The sequence below is a fragment of the Chiloscyllium punctatum genome, chromosome 40 (genome assembly GCF_047496795.1).
Source record: "Chiloscyllium punctatum isolate Juve2018m chromosome 40, sChiPun1.3, whole genome shotgun sequence".
Lineage (NCBI taxonomy): Eukaryota > Metazoa > Chordata > Chondrichthyes > Orectolobiformes > Hemiscylliidae > Chiloscyllium > Chiloscyllium punctatum.
In genome coordinates this window covers 25,496,809-25,519,555 of record NC_092778.1, presented here as the reverse complement: position 1 = coordinate 25,519,555, position 22,747 = coordinate 25,496,809, and the positions used below count along the sequence as shown (strand labels likewise).

General features: G+C 40.9%; 1 protein-coding gene across 4 annotated transcripts in view; it reads left to right on the top strand.

Moving 5' to 3' along the window:
• Nucleotides 1–22,747, top strand: part of LOC140464440 (protein tweety homolog 3-like) — a 267,986-nt gene that overhangs the window by 233,653 nt on the left and 11,586 nt on the right. For 2 of the 4 annotated variants that reach the window (XM_072559492.1, XM_072559495.1), the window contains 2 exons: nt 6,021–6,096; nt 12,734–12,842. In XM_072559492.1, coding sequence (XP_072415593.1) covers nt 6,021–6,096; nt 12,734–12,820 — 163 coding nt within the window. In that variant the 3' untranslated portion in view covers nt 12,821–12,842. Of the gene's footprint in view, nt 1–6,020; nt 6,097–6,552; nt 6,654–12,733; nt 12,843–22,747 lie in introns of all 4 variants that reach the window. The other 2 variants (XM_072559494.1, XM_072559493.1) reach the window with 2 other exon arrangements.

Genomic DNA, 22,747 nt, shown 5'->3' with positions numbered 1-22,747 from the left:
ATTGAATTCAAGAGTCGTGAGGTGATGTTGCAGCTGTACAGGACTTTGGTTAGGCCACATTTGGAGTACTGTGTGCAGTTCTGGTCGCCTCACTTTAGGAAAGATGTGGAAGCTTTGGAGAGGGTGCAGAGAAGATTTACCAGGATGTTGCCTGGAATGGAGAGTAGGTCGTACGAGGATAGGTTGAGAGTTCTCGGCCTTTTCTCGTTGGAACGGCGAAGGATGAGGGGTGACTTGATAGAGGTTTATAAGATGATCAGAGGAATAGATAGAGTAGACAGTCAGAAACTTTTTCCCCGGGTACAACAGTGTGTTACAAGGGGACATAAATTTAAGGTGAAGGGTGGAAGGTATAGGGGAGATGTCAGGGGTGGGTTCTTTACCCAGAGAGTGGTGGGGGCATGGAATGCGCTGCCCGTGGGAGTGGTAGAGTCAGATTCATTGGCGACCTTTAAGCGGCATTTGGATAGGTACATGGATGGGTGCTTAATCTAGGATAGAAGTTCGGCACAACATCGTGGGCCGAAGGGCCTGTTCTGTGCTGTATTGTTCTATGTTCTATGTTCCATGTTCTAACCCTTGATTCCACTATCCTTGAGAGCTCTATCCAACTCTTTCTTAAATGAATCCAGAGACTGGGCCTCCACTGTCCTCTGGGGCAGAGCATTCCACACAGCCACCACTCTCTGGGTGAAGAAGTTTCTCCTCATCTCTGTCCTAAATGGTCTACCCCGTATTTTTAAGCTGTGTCCTCTGGTTCGGCACTCACCCATCAGTGGAAACATGTTTCCTGCCTCCAGAGTGACCAATCCTTTAATAATCTTACGTCTTCTAAGTCTCAGTCTTCTAAACTCAAGGGTGTACAAGCCCAGTCGCTCCAGTCTTTCAGCGTAAGGTAGTCCCGCCATTCCAGGAATTGACCTCGTGAACCTACGCTGCACTCCCTCTATAGCCAGAATGTCTTTCCTCAAATTTGGAGACCAAAACTGCACACAATACTCAGATGTGGTCTCACCAGGGCCCTGTACAGCTGCAGAAGAACCTCTATGCTTCTACACTCGATCCCTCTTGTTATGAAGGCCAGCATGCTATTAGCCTTCTTCACTACCTGCTGTATCTGCATGTTTACCTTCATTGACTGGTGTACAAGAACACCCAGATCTCTTTGTACTGCTCCTTTACCTAAATTGATTCCATTTAGGTAGTAATCTGCCTTCCTGTTCTTGCCACCAAAGTGGATAACCATACATTTATCCACATTAAACTGCATCTGCCATGCATCTGACCACTCGCCTAACCTGTCCAGATCACCCTGTAATCTCCTAACATCATCCTCACATTTCACCCTGCCACCCAGCTTAGTATCATCAGCAAATTTGCTAATGTTATCACTAATACCATCTTCTATATCATTAATATATATCGTAAAAAGCTGCGGTCCCAGCACTGATCCCTGCGGTACCCCACTGGTCACTGTCTGCCATTCTGAAATGGAGCAGTTTATCACTACTCTTTGTTTCCCGTCAGCCAACCAACTTTCAATCCAAATTAGTATTTTGCCCCCAATACCATGTGCCCTAATTTTGCTCACTAACCTCCTATGTAGGACTTTATCAAAAGCTTTCTGAAAGTCCAGGTACACTACATCTACTGGATCTCCCTCGTCCATCTTCAGAGTTGCATCCTCAAAAAATTCCAGAAGATTAGTCAATTCCCCTTCATAAATCCATGCTGACTCTGACCTATCCTGTTATTACTATCCAGTTGCCCCTAAACTCTTCCTATTCAGGAACACATCAATGCCTTTTAAATTTTGTAATTGTACAAGCCTCCATCACTTTCTCAAGCAGCTTTATTGCATACACTTGCCACTCTCTGCACAAAAATGTTGCGCCTTAGGTCCCTTTTAAATCTTTCATCTCTCACAACACTCTAACCTATTCAAGAACCCAATATTGATAACCCTCAGCAAAGAGATTGTTCCTTATCATCATCTTAAATAGGAGGCTCTTTATTTTGAAACTGTGTCCTTTTATTTCTCGACTGCTCCATGATGCATCAACCCTGTCAAGTCTCCTCAGATCCTGCCTGATTGAATTGTGATTATTTAAAAATGTCTGTGCTATTATCTCCTTAAAAATGAATTCTACCATATTCGTACCAGTGTGAGACTAACTAACCTGTGCTTTCCTGCTTTCTGTGTCTCTTCTTTTGTGTGTAGTTAACTTTAGCAATGCCTGAAGCTGTCCAGAATCTAGGAGAATATGAAATATTACAGACAATGCATCCACTACCTCTGTAGCCATAGTTAATATCTTTGGATACAGGTCATTGTCAGCCTTTCGTCCCACTGGTTCTGCCAGTACGTTTTCTCAACTGATTGCTTCAAGTTCCTTTTGCCTCGTTTTCCTTAATTCACTGTGCACTTTGTCTCTTCTACTGTGAACATAGATAAAAGTCCTCCAAAGATTCATTGAAGTTAGTAAGACATGACCTGCCCTGCACAGAGCCATGCTGACTGTCCCTAATTAGACAATATTTTCCAAATGTATGTAAATCCTATCCCTAAGAAATCTCTCCAATAGCTTCCCAACCACCGATGTGAGACTCACTGATCTATCGTTTCCAAGATTATCCCTATTTCCCTTCTTGGAGACAGGAGCAACATTAGCTACTCATCAGTCCTCTCCAGTGGCTAGTGAGGATACAAAGATCTTCGTCAAGGCCCCAGCAATCTCCTTTCTTGTGTGTCTTAGTAGCCTGGGGTAAGTACCATTGGACCCCGGGGACTTATCCACCTTAATGCTCTTCAAGAGATCCAACACCACTTCTTGATCTCAAAATGCCCTAGCATATTAGAATGCTCCACACAAATCCCACTTTCTTCCAAATCCTTTTCCTGGGTAAATATCGATGCAGAATACTCATTTAGAATGTCACCCACATCCTGTGCCTCTAAGCACAAGTTCTTTCTTTTATCCTTGAGTGGTCCTAACTTCTCCCTCGTTATCCTTTTTTGTTTTTAATGTATCTATACAATGCCTTGGGATTCTCTTTAACCCTACTTGCCAAGATGATTTCATGGCCCCTTCATGCTTTCCTAATTTTCTGCTTGAGTACTTTCCTTATATTCCTCACAGGCCCTGTCTGATTTTAGCTTCCTAAACGTTACAAATGCTGCTTTTTTTCCCTTTTTGAATTTTCTTTTGGATGGATTAGTAAATTTGCAGATGGCACTAAAGTCGGTGGTGTAGTGTACAGTTTGTAAGAATGTTACAGGTTGCGGGGGGACTTGGATAAACTGCACAATTGTGCTCAGAGCTGGCAAATGGAGTTCAATGCAGATAAACATGAGGTGATGCACTTTGGGAAGAATAACAGGAAGGAAGAGTACTGGGTCATTGGAAAGGTTACTGGTACTGTAGATGTGTAGAGGGATCTTGGAGTCCATGTACATAAGTCCCTGAAAGTTGCCAACCAGGTTGACAGTGCTGTTAAGAAGGCATACGGTGTGTTAGGTTTTATTGGTAGAGGGATTGAGTTCCGGAGTTGCAATATCATGCTGCAACTATACAAAACGCTAGTGCGGCCACACTTGGAATATTGTGTACAGTTCTGGTCGCTATATTTCGGAAAGGGTGTGGAAGTATTGGGAAAGGTGCAGAGGAGATTTACCAGGATGTTGCCTGGTCTGGAGGGGAGGTCTAATAAGGAAAGGCTGAGAGACTTGGGTCTGTTCTCATTGGAAAGAAGAAGGCTGAGAGGGGATTTGATAGAGACATACAAGATGGTCAGAGGATTAGATAGGGTAGACAGTGAAAGTCTTTTTCCTAAGATGATGATGTCAGCTTGTACGAGGGGGCACAGCTTCAAATTGAAGGATGATAGATTTAAGACAGCTGTCAGAGGCAGGTTCTTTATTCAGAGTGTGGTCAGGGCATGGAATGCCCTACCTGCCAATGTAGTTAATTCAACCACATTAGGAAGATTTAAACAATCGTTGGATAAGCACATGGGTGACAATGGGATAGTGTAGGGGGACGAGCTGAGAATAGTTCACAGGTTGGCGCAACATCGAGGGCCAAAGGGCCTGTTCTGCACTGTATTGTTCTATGTTCCACTTTAGCCCATCACACTGACTGCTCCTTTGCCCTATCAAGTGCCTATCCCTCCTCACAGACTCTGCCTGAAGTATGTGGCTGTTTACTACCTACTTCCTCATCTAATCAGTAGCTCAGGTTCCCACCTCCCTGTGAATCTAGTTTTAATGCTTGCGAAGAGCTCTCACAAACCTCCCACCCAGGATATTGGTGCCCCTCCAGTTCAGGTGCAAGGCATCCTTCTTGTGCAGGTCCCACCTTCCCCAGAAGATATACCAATGATCCACATATCTGAAGCCCTCCTTCCTTCATCAGCCTTGCAGCCACATGTTCACCTACACACGATCTCTATTCCTAGCCTCACTAACACGTGAGGCACCTAACTCCCTTTATTCCCTTTTCAGGTCCTCATCCCTTTCCCTTACTATGTCATTGGTCCTGACATGTGCCACGACTTCTAACTGCTCACCCTCCCCCTTAAGAATCCTGTAGACTTGATCCGAGACATCCCTGAGCCTGGCACCCGGGAGTCTGATTCACAACCACAGAATCTCCTGTCTGTTCCTCTCGCCATTGAATCTTCTGTCACTATTGCTCTCCGATTCTCCCCCATTTCCCTTCTGAGCCACAGAGCCAGGCTCAGTGCCACTGGCCGCTGTGGCTTTCCCCTGGTAGTTTCCACACCCCTCCTGTCCCCAAACAGTACCCACAACAATATACTTATTATTGAGGGGAGTGGTCACAGGGGGTCCATGCATTGTCTGCCTATTCCCTTTCCCTCTCCTGGTGGTCAGCTACCTTTGTCCTGTAACTTAGGTGTGACTACCTCCCTATCACTCCTCTCCATCTCCCCCTCAGCCTCCTGAATGATCCGAAGTTCACCCAGCTCTAGCTCCACTTCCCTAACGCAGTCGGTGAGGAGCTGGAATTGAGTGCATTTCTTGCAAATGAGGTCAACAGGGGCACCAGTGGTGACCCTTATCTCCCACATGCTGTAAGAGGAGCATGCAACTTCCCTAGCCTCCATCCCCTCTGCTCTAAATTGCCAAGAGAGATTGAACAAATGCTATTTGTTTCTAACCAGTTTATAAAGAATGTTAAATTATAATCATGTTGAGTTGGGAACACAAATTAGCAATCGGCGTTTTTTACTGTTACTGATCTGACAGTTTATTAAAAGAAGTGATAACTTTGCCAGGTGGTGTTTGTAGATTGGAATTCCTAGTGTTACCAGCTGATTTTTTTTTAACCCAGTTTGAAAAGTCAATGCAATCTATTTTTGAAGAGGTGCAAACTGAGGTACAAGAGCAGAAAAATGGATGTCATTTAGTGTGTAATTTATGGAGTCTTGATTTTTCTGCCCATTTCCTTGGGTTCTGGATAAAAATAAAATCTGCTTTTTTGCAGCCTTTCAAAATCAATCATCATGATTTCTATTCTGAGTAGCAATGCCTCTTTTATTGCAAATTGTTTCGAGAAAGTAATTGGCCCATGGAAATCAAAGCTTTAAATACTAAACTCATTATAAATGTTTTAACTCCGGTACTATAATTTATAAGTTAAGGGGTGTACTTTTTAACATATATTGCTTCGGAGTGTCTCCCAAGTTAGTTTGCTAATGCATCCTGACATTTTCTGTGTAATCAATATGATTAGAGTAGCTTTGAAAGGAAAGAGACTGCACAAAAGCTTTCCAAACCTGCAACATTTTCTTCAGGAACTAAATTTATTATTTTCCTGTATTAAATGAGGAAGTGCTATGTACAAAATTGTTTTCGTAAATCTCATGTGCCACCTTCTATACAGTATGGATATTCAAATACAGTAAAGTGAGTCAAGTTCTATTAAGAACAATTTACTTAGACTGTGTCCAGTACCTCTTTAATTATGACACAAATGTAACTTCTGTTTCTTAAACAGGAGCCAGAACACAACTTACCAGAATCCCCGTTGTGAGAACACACCTCTGATTGGCAGAGAATCTCCTCCTCCCTCTGTAAGTTGATATACTTCTTTATTTTCATACTGGAAGTTGATTTCCGTCTGATGTAAAATTAGTCTAAAGCAGTAGAATACTATAATTTGCTGACTTGATCAATGAAATATCTTTTTTAACAAGGAATACTTGGTCATCTAGAATTTTTAAATGAAACTAATACCGTCACTTTTTGTTTGCATAGTATCCTGGTGCTGGAAAAAAAATGCAGATTTTTGAAGAGTGTGGTGCATTAGAGCTTGTGGTATCCTCTAACAAAAGATTTTCATGTTGCACAAATTTCCTGTATTAGAACAAGTACATAAATGAAGCACCATTCGTCAAAAATTTGTCACATAGTTATTAGAGATGGTAGGATAAAACAAAAGCTGACTACACTAGCCCCTTGCTATAACATTGTCTAGTATGCCACAACCCCTCCGATAACGCATATTCCTTATGGCTCCCTCTCTATAGGGGAACCATATAAAAGACTATCTCCAACACACTCGTCAGTATAGCGAGCTTTTTGTGTGACTGCAAAAGACAACTTTATAGAGAGGGTCTAGTGTGTACTGGTAAGTGGTGTTTTATCTTGCCAAATTTAATTGATTAGTTTTGTATTTTAAATTTGTCTGTTGGTGATATGCATATGACTTCAATTTAATCCTTTGAGTACAGTGTAGTATTTTGCACCATTCAAATGCTTATAATTCCAGCAAAATGACCAAATTTAAATCAATGTGCATTGCTTGATAGGATTTTAATTTCTGTAACATGTGGTATTGAAGATTATTGATCAGTATATTTCAAAGGTGCAGAATAGATAAAGGTCTTAAAGGATTGAAATGTCAAAGTAAAGAGTGAGAAATGTTGCTCAGATGATGGCAGTCAAAAGTTACTATCTGTTTACTTTCAAAATCCATTTGTATCTTTATTTGTATTCATAATTTATGTTTATAAATAAAACAGTAAATAATGGTATTTATTATTTGCATTAATTTCTATTTATTGATGAACTGCTCTATGAAGATTATCAGGGAAGCCTGTTGTAAAACTTAATAATGTGGGGACAACATTTATTTAATTTTTTTTATACTCCAAATGATATGATGAAATCTTTATGAAATGAAAAAAAAACTGAGTTTGAATTGACAACACAGACTATCGATTAGAATGCAGTGTTAGGATATCCTAATTTAAAATGTATTTTGGCACTACTTTCTATTTAAATTTGATTTCTTTCTGTTTAACTCCGTTTTCTATAATCCCCCTTCCAGTTTCTGTGCTCTTTTTACAAAGAATTATGATCTTTATGTAGAATCCTCAAAGAGTTTCCATGATCTTTCTATGCAGAAAAAGACCAATCAATCCATCAAGTCTACACTAATCCTCCAAGGAGCACCCCACCCCCTTATGGGGTTTTTACTATGGCTGAACCCACCTAACCTGCACATCCCTAGACACTATGGGAAACCTTTTATTAGCATGGCCAGTCCACCTAAACTTTGGACTGTGGGAGGAAACCCATGCAGACACTGGGAGAACATGCATACTTCGCAGAGTCACCAATGGCTGGAATTGAATCCAGATATGAGGCAGCAGTGCTAGCCGCTGTACCCGCTGTACCACTGTGCAGCCCTATGTAAAGTAGGCATAACGTCTTGCAACTCTTGAGAGTATCTGGTAAATAAAGACTACCCAGATCTCTTGACTTCGCTTTAGAATCTTCCCTATATTAACTGTTGTTCATAAAACAGCAATCAGATTCAGCTACCTATTTATAGTAAAACAGGGTTCAAGTATATTTTTAGACTGATTTTCTGAAATTTGCTAAAATTGGAAATTGTCATTTGGTTTGGCTTATCAAAGCAAATAACTGGAGTTTGCTTTCCGCACTGTGAAGTTGTCCTATTATAAAGCAAAACCAGAAGTAGGCAATAATCTGACTGTGAATATGCGTCTTTGAAATCATGATCATAATATGATTGAATTTGACATTGGGTTTAAGAAGAAGGGAGAGTCACAAACCATGATTTTAAATTTCAGTGAGCCAGAAGGGATGAGACATTACCTGGGCTTGAGCTATGAATTGGTAAACCTGAAGTCAGATATTGGGAAGTTTTCATAAGGCTGAGTAGGTATACCTAAAAGGCAACATGTGTATTTGTGTAACACTATTGAAAAAATGGTCAACAGTTGATGATTGAAGGAGAAAGTCTTCCACAAATGCAAGGAAAGTGGAAATTATGAAGCAGGAAAGGGACACGAAAGAGACACTCACCATATCATGAGGTGTAAAAATATGAATATTAAAAGCAACTCACAAAAGAGTTCAAAGCTAAGCAGATTTTTTTTTAGTAAATGTGAATTGCACTGAAAGCGAGAGAGTGATCGTGGAGAAAACAATTAAGATTATAGTTCATGGTAGGCATGTTAAATGAATAGTTTGTAACCACTTTTATAGTGGAAGAAGAGAACGAATTACCAGTGGTGCAAAGCACCTAAAAAGAAATCCTAGAACTTGGTGGATTTAATATAAACCTTTAATTTGGGAACAGTACCACCCCAAGATATTATTGATGAGGAAATTACAGCTCTATTACAATTATCAAGAGATCTCTAGATTTGTGAATAGTATATGATGGGAAAAATTGTGACCATGTAAGATGGTAAGCATGTCAGTAGTGGAAACATTGCTGGAATTAGTCTTACCAGCATGGGTATGATTGAGCACTTAGATTTGTAAAAAAGTAAATCAGAGTATCAGCCTGGATTTCTGAAGGGCAGATGGTGTGTGCTTAATTGAATTGATTTCTTTTGTAACTAGGGGCATGTCTATATGGAGTTTGAGAAAGAAACATCAAAAGTAGGAGCGAATATAGGGTATTCAGGCTTTTGAATCTTAACTGCCATTGAGTAATATCATGACTGACTAAATAAGTCAATATCCTGTTCCCACTTGCTCCCCATATCCTTTGATCCCTTTAGCCATAGAATTATATCTAATGCCTTTTTGAAAATATTCAGTATATTGGCTTAAACTACTTTGTGCCTTGAAGGGATTCCCCAGACTCACCACTCTCTGGATGAAAAACAATTATCCTGTCTCAGCCCTAAGTGATTTACCTCAAGTTCCTTATGCTGTGGCCCCTGAACTATTGCCCCCAATCATCTGGAACATCCTTCCTGCATATGTCCTGGATAGGAGAAAGTGAGGACTGCAGATGCTGGAGATTAGAGTCAAATGTGCGGTGCTAGAAAAGCACAGCAGGTCAGGCCATATCTGAGGAGCAGGAAAATCGATGTTTTGGGTAAAAGGAATCCTGATGAAGGGCTTTTGCCTGAAATGTCGATTTTTCTGCTCCTCAGATGCTGCCTGACCTACTGTGCTTTTCCAGCATCACACTCTCGACTCTATGTCCTGTGTAGGTCTGTTAGAATTTTATAGGCATCTATGCGATTCTCCTAATTCTTCTAAACTCCAGTGAATATAGGAGCAGCATTAGGCAATTCGGCTCATTGAGTCAGCTCCACTATTAAATCACAGCTGATCTGTTTCTCAACCCCCTTGATCCCTTAGTAATCAAGAACGGTCTATCACTGTCTTAAATACATGCAATGACATGGCCTCCATAGCCTCCAACAGTAATGAGTTCCACAGATTCACCACCTTCTGGCTGAAGAAATTCCTCCTCATCTCCATTCTAAAGGGTCGTCCCTTCACTCTGAGGCTGTGGCCTTGGGTCCTATTCTCTCCTCCTGGTGGAAACATCTTCTCCACATCCACTCTATCCAGTCCTCTCAGTATTCTGTTAGCTATAATGAAACAATCACCCTCTCCTCCCACATCCTTCTAAACTCCGAAAGAGCTGTGAATGCTGTAATCAGTAACAAAAACAGAAGTTGTTGGAAAAGCTCTGCATCTGTGAGGAGAAATCAAAGTTAATGTTTCGGGTCCAGTTTTGAGGATGGGTCACTGGACCTGAAACACTAACTTTGGTTTCTCCTCACTGACACTGCCAGACTTGCTGAGCTTTTCCAGCAACTTCTGTTTTTGTTCCTTCTAAACTCCATTGTGTACAGACTCAGAATCCTCAAAACCTCCTCACTTGTCAAGCCGCTCATTCCTGGGATCATTCTTGTAGACCCGCACCAAAGCCAGCACATCCATCCTTGGATACAGGACCCAAAATTGCTTACAATATTCCAAATGATGAGAGCCTTATACAGACTCAGCAGTGCATATTTCTGTCCTTGTATCCTAGCCCACTTTAAATGAAAGCTAAATATTTGCCTTCCTAACTGCCAACTGAACCTGCATGTTATCCTTGAGACAATCCTGAACTAGGATTCTCAAGTCCCTTTGTATTCAGATTTCCGAAGCCTTTCCCCATTTTGAAAATAGTCTATGCCTCTTTATTCCACCAAATCCCTCACTTTTTTCACATTGCATTGTATCTGCCACTTATTTGCCACTCTCTTCACCTGTTGAACTTCTTCTGCAGCCTCCTCACTTCCTCAATATCGTCTGTCCCTCTACCGATCTTTGTGTCATCTGAAACCTAGCAGCAATGCCTTCCATTCCTTCATTGATGCATGATGTGAATAGTTGTGGTGCTATTCCTGAACTCTGTGGAACTCCACTAGTCACTGACTTCAATCCTGAAAAAGTCCCCTTCATTCCCAATGTCTACCTTGTGCCAATCAGGAAACCCTCTATACATGCCAACACCTTGTCCCTAACACAATGAGCTCTTATCTTATTTAGCAGCCTGCTGTGTGACACCTTATCTAGGGGCTTCTGGAAATCCAAATAGATCGCATCCACTGGCTCTACTTTGTCCATGTTGCTCATTACCTCCTCAAAGAATTCTAATAGATTTGTCAGGCATAACCTCACCTTGACAAAGCTGTGCTGACTCAGTACTATTTTACCATGCCTTTCCAAGTATCCCACAGGGTCATCCTTAATAATGGACACTAAAATATTGCCTATGACTCATGGTCAGACTTGCCGACCTATAGTTTCCTGTCTTCTACCTCCCTCCCTCCTTTTAAAAAAAAAGGTGTTGCCTTTGCTATTTTCTGATCCTCTGGCACTCTAGTGATTCCTGAAAGATCACCGCCATTGCCTTTACTATGTCCTCCGCCATCTTCTTCAGAACTTTGGGGTGTAGTCCATCCGGTCCAAGTGATTTATCCACCTTCAGCCCTTTCAGCTTCCCCAGCACGTACTCCTTAGTGATGATCACTACACTTATCTCTGCGCCCTGGCTCATGAAGTTCTAGCATGCGGCTGCTGTTGCAAAGTACCTATTCTGGTCCTCTTTTCTTTGTTGCCCGTTACTACTTCTCAAGCATCATTTTCTAGTCATCCAATGTCCTGTCTTTATTTTGAAGATGCATGAATATGGAAGTGACGAAGTGTGCATCAGTTCTACAGAGCCAAGGTCAGGCCTGACTGGAGGCATCTAATCAGTTTTGGATGCAACATCTTGGGTAAAATATATCTTGAAGCAGGTGTTAATACATTTTCACCAGAGTTAAGCTGTGAGCTCAAAGATAAAGTTACGGTGATTGGTTTCAAAGCTGGTCTAGAATCTTCTCAAGTTAAAATGGTTATGGAGTTATTTCTTAACGGATGGGATATTATTTCTGTGCCTGGAGAAGTCTAGAACAATGGGACATTATCTTCAAATTGGCTAAGCCAATTTTGAGTGAAAATAGGGATCATAGGCAGGGTAGTGAAAATATACAATACATTCCCCCCAAAAGGCTGAAAATGCTGAACAAATTTAAATTTTCAAGTCTGAATTGATGGTTATTTCTTGAGTCTCAAGTCATATGGAGAAATGGTAAGTAAGTGGAATTGAGGTAGAGATTAGCAATGTTTTTATTGCCTGGCAGAACAAGATTGAAGGTTAAATAGCCTCCAAAATGTCTGAATCATAATCCAAGCAACGTCTTACATATGCACATGGATCCCAGTCAAAATATAAACTAGTCACTGATTTTGCCAGATGTTTATTTTTGAAAACTTACCTAATGTCTGTTTCCAGTAAGCATGTGTGTAGGCCTTTGAGTTTTTCACTTCCTTGCTTTTTAAATATTGTGTTTTCATTCGCTTTTAATAGTGCTCTAATGCAAAATAACACTGAGATTTTTTTAAACAGAGGATTCTTTTGAACATCAATCTTTTGTGGTCGAAATAACAACTTTCAGAAACAAAACATGTTTTCTGCTTTTTTTTTCAAAATTCACGTTCATGAAAAACAAAATGTTTTAGAGCCTTCTAAAACAATTTCACTGAATTATGAAAATTCTGACTGATCTGTTAAGGGCTATGGTGCATAATTCTACAGTCCTCAAAGGTTAAAGTTTGCTTGGTTCAGAATTAACGTGAAATATTACATTAAGTTAAGAGAAATAGGAGTGGGCTTGATTTGCTGAGTTTTTCATGCTATTATGTTGATTGAGATATTCATAACATGAAAATTTTTATAAGTTGTGGTGCTCCCAGTTGTTGCTGTGTTCCCTCCCCCTGTCCTGGGAATGTTCCTGGGTGTTTTGTGGGTTTGTTCTCCCCTTTACACTTGCTTGCACTGGATTTCTCTTTTGAGGCTGCCCTGTATTTCTCTCTCTTGCAATGCTACAGCTATATTTGGCTGCTCTGGACAATGGCAGCCATCTGAGCTGGCAGCCAAAGAACCACAACAGTGCGAGAACGAACTCTTACTGGTAAAGAAGGCAGCAAACCAGAACAGGTACTGAAATATGGCTTTTTATCCCATTCCCTATTGCTTTAAGTTTTTTTAAATATTCACCCTGCTAAATATTATTTTGAATGAGCAAATTTTCCCCCATTTCTGATTCTCAAAAATAACACCCTTTAGTCAGCACAGCATCTTAAATGGACGCTGGAGCATTGCTTTGTTGCTCCAATCCATATGGCTTCTGATTCTCTTTCAAGTATACGTTTTGCTAATTAGCACAGAAAAATAAACATCATGATGCAGTTTATATCCTATGTCACTGTTGCTTTTAGCTCTCAAAAATGACACCTTGCTGAATAGCATGGATAAGCAATGGAGTGTGGCTCCAGATCCCACTCATTGGTAGGGATGTCACAGTAGTGATTTTGATATGATGCATTGATATGGGAAACATATCCTTGTCATTTTGAAAATTCATGGTTAAGATCCACATTCTGTTCAACCTTACTATCTTATCATTAGACCAAATGGATTAGTGCAAGTACTGTTGACTTTGTACTATCCTTACCAAAGTTTTTTTAACAAGAACCCCTCTGACATCTTTCACTAAAGGTTAGATTACTTGATGAGGCCATTATTTCAAAGAAATGTTTAAAAGATCATTAATTTATGATACCAATTATGTGACATCCCTGTTATATGCTTGTATGCACACCAAGGAATGCAGAGAATGTAGGTGGCCACGGAAACATAGCTTGAACACTTGAGCACTGTGATAGCCTTTTGTTGCACCAGAATGATCTTAATTTTATAATTTTTTTTTGTTTGCTTAGAAAATACTATAAAATGTTTTGTTTCCATGTTTTTCTACTTGTGATTTGTGAAAATGCAAAATTTGGACAGGAGGAACATAATGATGCTGCTATATTTCAAAGACACTTCAAATTTCGTTCTTTTAGTTGTTGTTTCATCAATAACAGTGGTTCTGATTTCCTGCAATAAATCCTGTGCTGCACTTTTTTTTCATTCAAGGGATGAGGACATCGCTGGTTGGCCAGCATATATTGTCCATCCCTAATTGCCCAGAGGGCAGTTAAGAATCAAATTGCTGTGGTCTGGAAACATATGTAGGCCAGACTAGGTAAGGATAGCAGTTTCCTTCCTTAAAAGACATTTGTGAATCAGATGGTTTTGTCCAACAATCAGCAATGGATTCATGGTCATCATTAGACTGTTAGTTGCAGATATTTTTTATCGAATTCAAATTGTACGTGGCAGAATTTGAATTCAGCCCCAGAACTTTATCTGGGTCTCTGGACTAACAGTCCAGCAATAATACCACTAAGCCCTTGCCTCCCTGAATAGTGTTCCAAATGGAAACTGAAATTTACTTTGTCATGTGTTTGCATCTTTAAAACTAAAGTTCACACCTTTACATAAATTACATTGGTGAAAAGTCTTCTGTATTGCAATACTGAAAGAATTGGTAGTGAGGGCATGGTTTATACATCAGCTAAATTATAGTGCCCACTATAATATGTTGCCATCTGGTTAACGTGTAGGGAAATGTGCAAAATGCAGTAAATAATAGATATCACTGCTTCCAATTGCACTTTGTTTACATTATTTACTTGCTTAATCAGCCTAAAAAGACGTTGGGGTATAACATTTTTGAGTATGTAGTCAAATAATTAAGGAAAGGATTTTATTGCTGATTTTCTTTTCCTTTTTAACACAGGAATTTGAAAAGGATTAAGCAAATTAAAATAAAAATCTGATCCGTAGCCACATTGAGTGCAAGTCTAAAGAATATGTTGGGACATTGCACAAACCCCACTTGGAAGTTTTGGTTATGATATATGCTTTGGTCAAGGCTGCAGAAAACAGCAACAAGAACTATTCCAAGTAACCACTGAAGGAAGTTAAGAAGCACTAGCCATACAGTGCAGGAAAAAACAAAATGAAGTGGAATCTCACTTGAGATTATTGAATAACTCATTCAACTCTAGTGTTACAGCACAGAAGGAGACCTGTTGTCATTCTCCAGGCTCTCCGAATAAGCATGGTGACTTCCTGCCATTCTCCTCTCTTTCCCCAAGACCTTGCGTATTGTTTCTACTTAAATAACTATTCAATGCCTTCTTGAATCCTTCCATGAAGCTTGCTTCCACCGCACTTTCAGGCAGTACATTCTAGACCGGAAGGATACTTGTGTAGAAAAGCTTTTTCTCACATGACATTTGCTTCTTTTGCAAATCTGTGCCCCCATGATCTTGATTCTTTTATAAGTGGCATATCTACTCTATCCATTCTTCTTATGATTTTGAAAACTTCTTTCAGCTCTCCTGTAGCCACTTTTTCTCCAATGAGAACAGCTTCTCCAATCTATGCTCATAACCGAACATCCTCGTCCTTGGAACCATTTGTGTAAATCTGTTCTGCGTGCTCTCGATCATTCACAGCCTTCTTATAGTGTGGCACCCTAAAATGAACAAAGTTCTCCATTGCTGAGGTCCACCAAGTGAAGGTAACATCACCGCCTTCCTGTTGTGCTCTGTGCAGGTTAGGTGAATTGGTCACGTTAAATTGCCCGTAGTGTTAGGTGAAGGGGTAAATGTAGGGAAATAGGTCTGGGTGGGTTGCTCTTTATTAATAAAAGTCGAAGATATTGTATGTTTTATGAAATGCTGCCTCTACATGCCCTGCGATTTTCAGTAATCTGTGCACATGTACATACAGATTGCTTTGTCTCTGCAGCCCCTTTAGAATTATTCTATTTTGTCTATCCATGTTCTTCTAAGGAAAAGGTATCATCTTGTCACTTTTCTGTATTAGATGCCATTTGCCAGTGTATACTGCACTCTGATATAGTGGATTTACAGATTGATGACCCATTTTTTTGATTAGATTAGATTACTTACAGTGTGGAAACAGGCCCTTCGGCCCAACAAGTCCACACCGACCCTCCGAAGAGCAACCCACCCAGACCCATTCCCCTACATTTACCCCTTCACCTAACACTACAGGCAATTTAACATGGCCAATTCACCTAACCTGCACATTTTTGGACTGTGGGAGGAAACCGGAGCATCGAAAAAAAACCACGCAGACACTGGGAGAATGTGCTAACTCCACACAGGCAGTTGCCTGAGGCAGGAATTGAACCTGGGTCTCTAGCGTTGTGGGGCAGCAGTGCTAACCACTATGCCACCGTGCCTCCTCTCTGTTCTAAATTTGCCAACCTTTAGCCTAAAACTATGACCTCGCTGTGGTTGTGGGTGTGGACAAAACCGAATATATTCAGAAAGTAGAGAAACTACTTGCATATACTGACACCTACCTACAGAGGGAGTATGACCCCATGCCAATAGAATAAACAACACACAACAAAACCTACAAAACAAACTGGCTGATAACCAGGATTGACCTGCAAAGGATGAAACCAGATGAAAACTCGTTAATCTTCAATTTCCTTAGCAATTGCTGTAGAGTCTGCTAGGATGGGGATCCTGCAGTGTCCTTTCATGCAACTCTCATTTTTGAGGCAATAACAACTATCTGACCATCAGAAAATCTGCCTGCTTAATTCAAAGCAGTGCTGCCACTATGTCTCAAATTATCCATTTTAATATTCCAAAAAAGCAACAATCTTGTGTAGCTAAAGTGTGTATAACACAATTCCACTTGATATTCACTTGTATTTTAGCTGTTTGGGGAATGTCAATTCCATTCTTCAGTCTATTGTCCAAGAGTAAAAATAAATATAGTCCCTTATAGTTGGACGCTATCCCCCTTTTACAGAGCATGGTTGGATGCCTGAAATGTGTTGCCTGGGGATGTGGTAGAAGCAGGGATGATAACAACCTTTAACAGCAAATGCAGACAAACATTTGGTTTTCAAGAAAAAGGAGACAGGAGCATGTGTGCCTCTGTGTTGTGTGCTTGTATGTGGTGACAGTCTGGGAGTGGCATTGGGATTTTCTGGAGAGGAGGCTGGTGTGTAAGGGAGTGAAGGGGGTGTGTGCATGTCGACTCTGATATGATGTATGGTGTGCCTGTTGTATGCATGTCTGTGTGCGCACGCCTGCATGGGTGTGGCATATCTGGTGTGTCGTGTATGAGGGAGGGACGGAGGTCCATGAGCCAACATGTTACCTTTGTATTTATTTTCTGGGCCCTGGCCAGCAAAACTCATGAATAGCATCCACTCGCTATTTAGTTTGTTAATCCCTTTTAACATCTTGTACATCTCAATTAGATATTCCGTCATTCTTCTTAACTCAAACTAAGATTTTACGTGATCTGGAATGTCGTCCCTGAAATAATGGTGAAAACAGATTCAGTGACAACTTTCAAAAGGGAGCTTCTGGATAATGGGAAATGAACAGCAGAATGGGTTTAACTGAATAACCTTTTCAAAGAGCGAACACAGAAACTGCCAAATGGACTCCTGTGTTACAACACTCTATGACTCAGGATTACTTTTAAAACCATAGCTGTATTATTCCTATTTCATATAGTCTTTTGATTGAAGCATTTAACCCCAATGTGCCCTGCCTACTCTCCCAATCTCCTCTGGACCAATTTTCCAAAACAACCAGGAAAACGTTCCCTGTGTTCTGGCCAATGTTAATCTCCTAAAATAGAATATCTCATCATTTTTGGTGGAATATTGTGTATAAATTGGACAGTATGAGATCTTACAAATTAATGAAATCGAATCCTTCATAGTTAATATTATTCATTTTAAATTAGACTTTAAAATAAAATGTATTCATGAGTTTTGCTGGCCAGGGCCCAGAAAATAAATACAAAGGTAACATGTTGGCTCATGGACCTCCGTCCCTCCCTCATACACGACACACCAGATATGCCACACCTATGCAGGCGTGCGCACACAGACATGCATACAACAGGCGCACCATACATCGTATCAGAGTCGACATGCACACAACCCCTTCACTCCCCTTACACACCAGCCTCCTCTCCAGAAAATCCCAACACCACCCCCAGACTGTCACCACATACAAGCACACAACACAGAGGCACGCATGCTCCTGTCTCCTTTTTCTTGAAAACCAAATGTTTGTCTGCATTTGCTGCTAAAGGTTGTTATCATCCCTGCTTCTACCACATCCCCAGGCAACACATTTCAGGCATCCAACCATGCTCTGTAAAAGGGGGATAGCGTCCAACTATAAGGGACTATATTTATTTTTACTCTTGGACAATAGACTGAAGAATGGAATTGACATTCCCCAAACAGCTAAAATACAAGTGAATATCAAGTGGAATTGTGTTATACACACTTTAGCTGCACAAGATTGTTGCTTTTTTGGAATATTAAAATGGATACTTTGAGACAGAGTGGCAGCACAGCTTTGAATTAAGCAGGCAGATTTTCTGATGGTCAGATAGTTGTTATTGCCTCAAAAATGAGAGTTGCATTAATGGACACTGCAGGATCCCCATCCTAGCAGACTCTACAGCAATTGCTAAGGAAATTGAAGATTAACGAGTTTTGAGAAAATTTGTAACTGTAGTTGAGGTTCTGGGTGTAGGTTTGCTCGCTGAACTGAGTTTCGTTTTATCACCATAGTAGGTAACATCATCCGAGAGCTCCCGGTTGGTGGCATGGCCCGCTTTCTAGTTATGTGTTTAGGTTTCCTTGGGTTAGTAATGTCATTTCTTGTGGTGACATCGTTTCCTGTTATTTTTCTCGGGGAGGGGGGGTGGTAAATGGGACCCATGTCAATATGTTTGTTAATAGAGTTCTGGTTGGAATGCCATGCTTCTAGGAATTCTCGTGGGTGTCTCTGTTTGACTTGTCCGATGATGGTTGTATTGTCCCAGTTGAACTGGTGTCCTTCCTTCTCTGTATGTAAAGATACTAGTGAGAGTGGGTCATTTTTTTTGTGGCTAGCTGATGTTCATGTATCCTGATGGCTAGTTTTCTGCCTTTTGTCTAATGTAGTGTTTGTTACAGTTCTTGCAAGGTATTTTGTAAATGACATTAGTTTTGTTTTTGTTGTCTGTATAGGGTCTTCAAAGTTCATTAGCAGCTGTTTTAGTGTATTGCTGGGTTTATGGGCTACCATGATGCCAAGAGGTCTGAGTAGTCTGACAGTCCTTTCCAAGATGTCTTTGATGTAGGAGAGAGTGGCTAGGTTTCTGGACGTGTTTTGTCTGCTTATTTGGATTTGTTGCTGAGAAGTTGGCAGGATGTATTCATTGAGTAGTGAGACTATGGGTCTGAGCAGGGGTCCTGGTTTTTGAACTTTGGGTAATCCGTAGAAGTGTGGTGTGTTGGATCCATCTGGTTTTATTTTTTGGAAGTCGGTCTTATTTATTTCTCCAGATTTCTGAAGTTTTTTGAGTAGGGCTGTGATTCGATTCTCTAGTTTTTGGGTTGTTTCTACTGCCACCTGTTGGTAAATGTTGGTTTCTGCAAAAAATGAAACCAGACGGATTCAACACACCGTGCTTCTACAGATTACCCAAAGTTCACAAACCAGGAGCCCCATAGTCTCACTACCTGGAACATCAACCTACAAATTGGCCAAGGAGTACACCAAAGCCTAAAACACTTAGTAGAAGGCTCATGCCACTCCATCCACTGCACCCAAGAATTCCTGAATACCATCAAAGACACCAAGATAGAAGAGGATGCAATAATGATCTCCTTTGATGTAACAGCACTGTTCACATCCATCAATATCAACCTGGCCAAGGAAACACTGACCACACAATTAGAACAATCAAAGACACATACACCAAACACCACCAACTTCATCAGCAAGGACATCATCATCAAGCTAGTGGACATAGCCTTACCACCCACTTCACCTGCAACAACAAAACCTACAGACAAACCAATGGAACACTCATGGGATCTCCAATATCAGGGTTCTTAGCAGAGGCAGTAATGCAGAGACTCAATCAAAAAGCTCTGCCAATCATCCAACCCAAACTTTGGGTGCACTACGTGGATGACACCTTCGTCACCACTAAATGAAACAAATTAGAGGAAACCTTCAAGACCATCAACAATGGTCCATCAGTGGTTAGCACCACTGCCTCACCGTGCCAGAGACCCGGGTTCAATTCTCGCCTCAGGCGACTCTCTGTGTGGAGTTTTCACATTCTCCCCGTGTCTGCGTGGGTTTCCTCCGGGTGCTCCGGTTTCCTCCCACTATCCAAAAATGTGCAGTTTAGGTGAACTGGCGTAAATTGCCCATAGTGTTAGGTGTAGGGGAATGAGTCTGGGTGGGTTGCGCTTCAGCGGGTTGGTGTGGACTTGTTGGGCCGAAGGACCTGTTTCCACAATGTAAGTAATCTAATACCCTTACTGGCATAAAATTCACTAAAGAGGAGGAAAACAACAACAAATTGCCATTAAATAAAATTGCTGTGGATGCTGGAATCTGAAACCCAAAGAGAAAATGCTGGAAAATCTCAGCAGGTCTAGCAGCATCTGTAAGGAGAGAAAAGATCTGATGTTTCGAATCTAACTGACCCTTTGTCAAAGTTGCCATTCCTAGATGGCACAGTAGAGCAAACAGCCAATGGGGAACGTCAAACCAGCGCCTACAGAAAAACAATACATACGGACTAAGTACTGAACTACAGAAGCAATCATCCCAACACCCAGAAACAAAGCTGCATTAGAACGTTATTTCAATGAGCCACCACACACTGCAGCACACCTCTACAAGTGTATTCAAAAAGAATGGTACCCAATGAACACAGTCCGCAGATTTCTCAGCAACAAACCCAATCAAGCAAACAAAGCACATCCAAAAACCCTAGGCATTCTCCACTACATCAAAGACATGCTGGAAATGACTTCCAGACTACACAGACTTCTTGGCATCATGGTACTCCACAAACCCACGACACATGAAAACAGCAGCTAATGAACTTGAAAGACTCTATACAAACGAAACTAATGTCATTTACAAAATGCCTTGCAAGAATTGTAACAAACACTACATTAGTCAAACAGGCAGAAGACTAGCCACCAGGATACATGAACATCAACTAGCCACAAAATAAATGACTCACTCTCACTAGTATCCTTACATACAGATGAAGAAGGACACCACTTCGACTGAGACAACACATCCATCCTTGCACAAGCCAAACGGAGACACGCATGAGAATTCCTAGAAGCAAGGCATTCCAACCGGAACTCTTATTAACACACACATTGACTTTGATCCCATTTACCATCCTGTGAGAAAATAACAGGAAATGACATCAACCCAAGGAAACCTAAACACATAACTAGAAAGCAGGCCATGCCACCACCCAAAGGCTCATTGATGATGTTTCCTACTATGGTGGCAAAACATCTGAAAACGAACCTTGCAGCTTAGCGAGCAAACCTCCATCCAAATGGAAGATTTTGCTGAGCAATTCCTCTATGCCTGGAACCCGCTGAAATTTTTCATTTAAAATTTGAGACTTTAGAGCTTCCAAAGCAATTAAGTAAAATAGAAGATGGAATGGTACAGCACTGAAGCAAGCCATTTGGCCCACCGTGTCTGTACCACGCACAATGCCATTCTAAACTAATTACATCTGCCTCCACATGGTCTGTAAATCTCTATTCCCTGCTTATTCATGTCTTTGTCTGCATTTGCTGTAAAGTATTGTTATCATCTCTGCTTATTCCACTTCTCCTGGCAGCACATTTCGGGCGCAAAAAACTTTCCTCACACATCTCCTTTAAACTTTCCCCCTCTTACCTTAAACCTGCGCCCCCTAGTATTTGACATTTCCACCCTGGGAAAGAGACTCTGACTAATCATGCTTCTCATAGTTTTACATACTTCTATCAGGTTACCCCTCAGCCTCCAGTGCTGTACTGAAAGCAATCCAAGTATGTCTAACCTCTCCTTAAAGCTAATACGTTGCAATCCTGGTAAATCTCTTTTGAACCCTCTCCTTCCTTCCTATGCTGTGGTGACCAGAACTGTACACAGTGCTCCAAATGTGGCCAAACTAAAGTCTTGATATATCTGCAATGTGCCCCAACCAATGAAGGCATACGTGTCATATGCCTTCTTTACCACCTTATTCACTTATGTTGCCATTTTCAATAGATTTGTCCTTATAACCCAAAATTGGTCTGTACATCAATGCTCCTAAGAGTCCTGTTATATGCTTCCTTTTTGCACTGGGCAACCATTTCTTGACTAAACATTCCAACTGGTCTTTTTCCTGCTATATTGTTTGTAAAACTTTCTGACAATCCACAACTCTACCAATTTTTGTATTGTCTGAAAAATTACTAATCAGACCACCTACATTTTCATCCAAACCATATCTTTAATAGTACAAATCACATGAAGACAACATCCCCAGCCTTACCAATATCAATTACCTTTGTCACTTCCTCAAAAAACTCAAATCAAATTTATGAGACAAAACTTCCCTTGCATAAAACTATGCTGACTGTCCTTAATAAGTACGTTCTAAAGTCATAGATACCTGCAGCATGGAGACAGGCCCTTTGGCCCAAACTAATCCATGCCGACCAAAAGGTCCATCCATGCCAACCCCATTTCCCTGCATTTGGTCCATATCCTTCTGAACCTTTCCTATCTATGTATTTGTCCAAATGCCTTTAAATGTTAATGTACCCACCTCAACCACTTCCACTGGCAGCTCACTCCATATGTGTACCACCCTCTTTGTAAAAAGATTGCCCTCAGGTTCCCACTTATTCTTTGCCCTCTTACTGGAAACTAATGCCCTCTGGTCCACGATCCCCCAACCCTAGGAAAAAGACTGAGTGCATTCACCCTATCCATGCATCTCATGATCTTATACACTTCTATAAGGTTCCCCCTTATCTTCTGTGCGTGAAAGAAAAAGGTCCTAGTTTGTCCCTTGAGTCTTGGCAACATCATTGTAAATGTTTTCTGTACCTCTTCCAGCTTAATAACCTC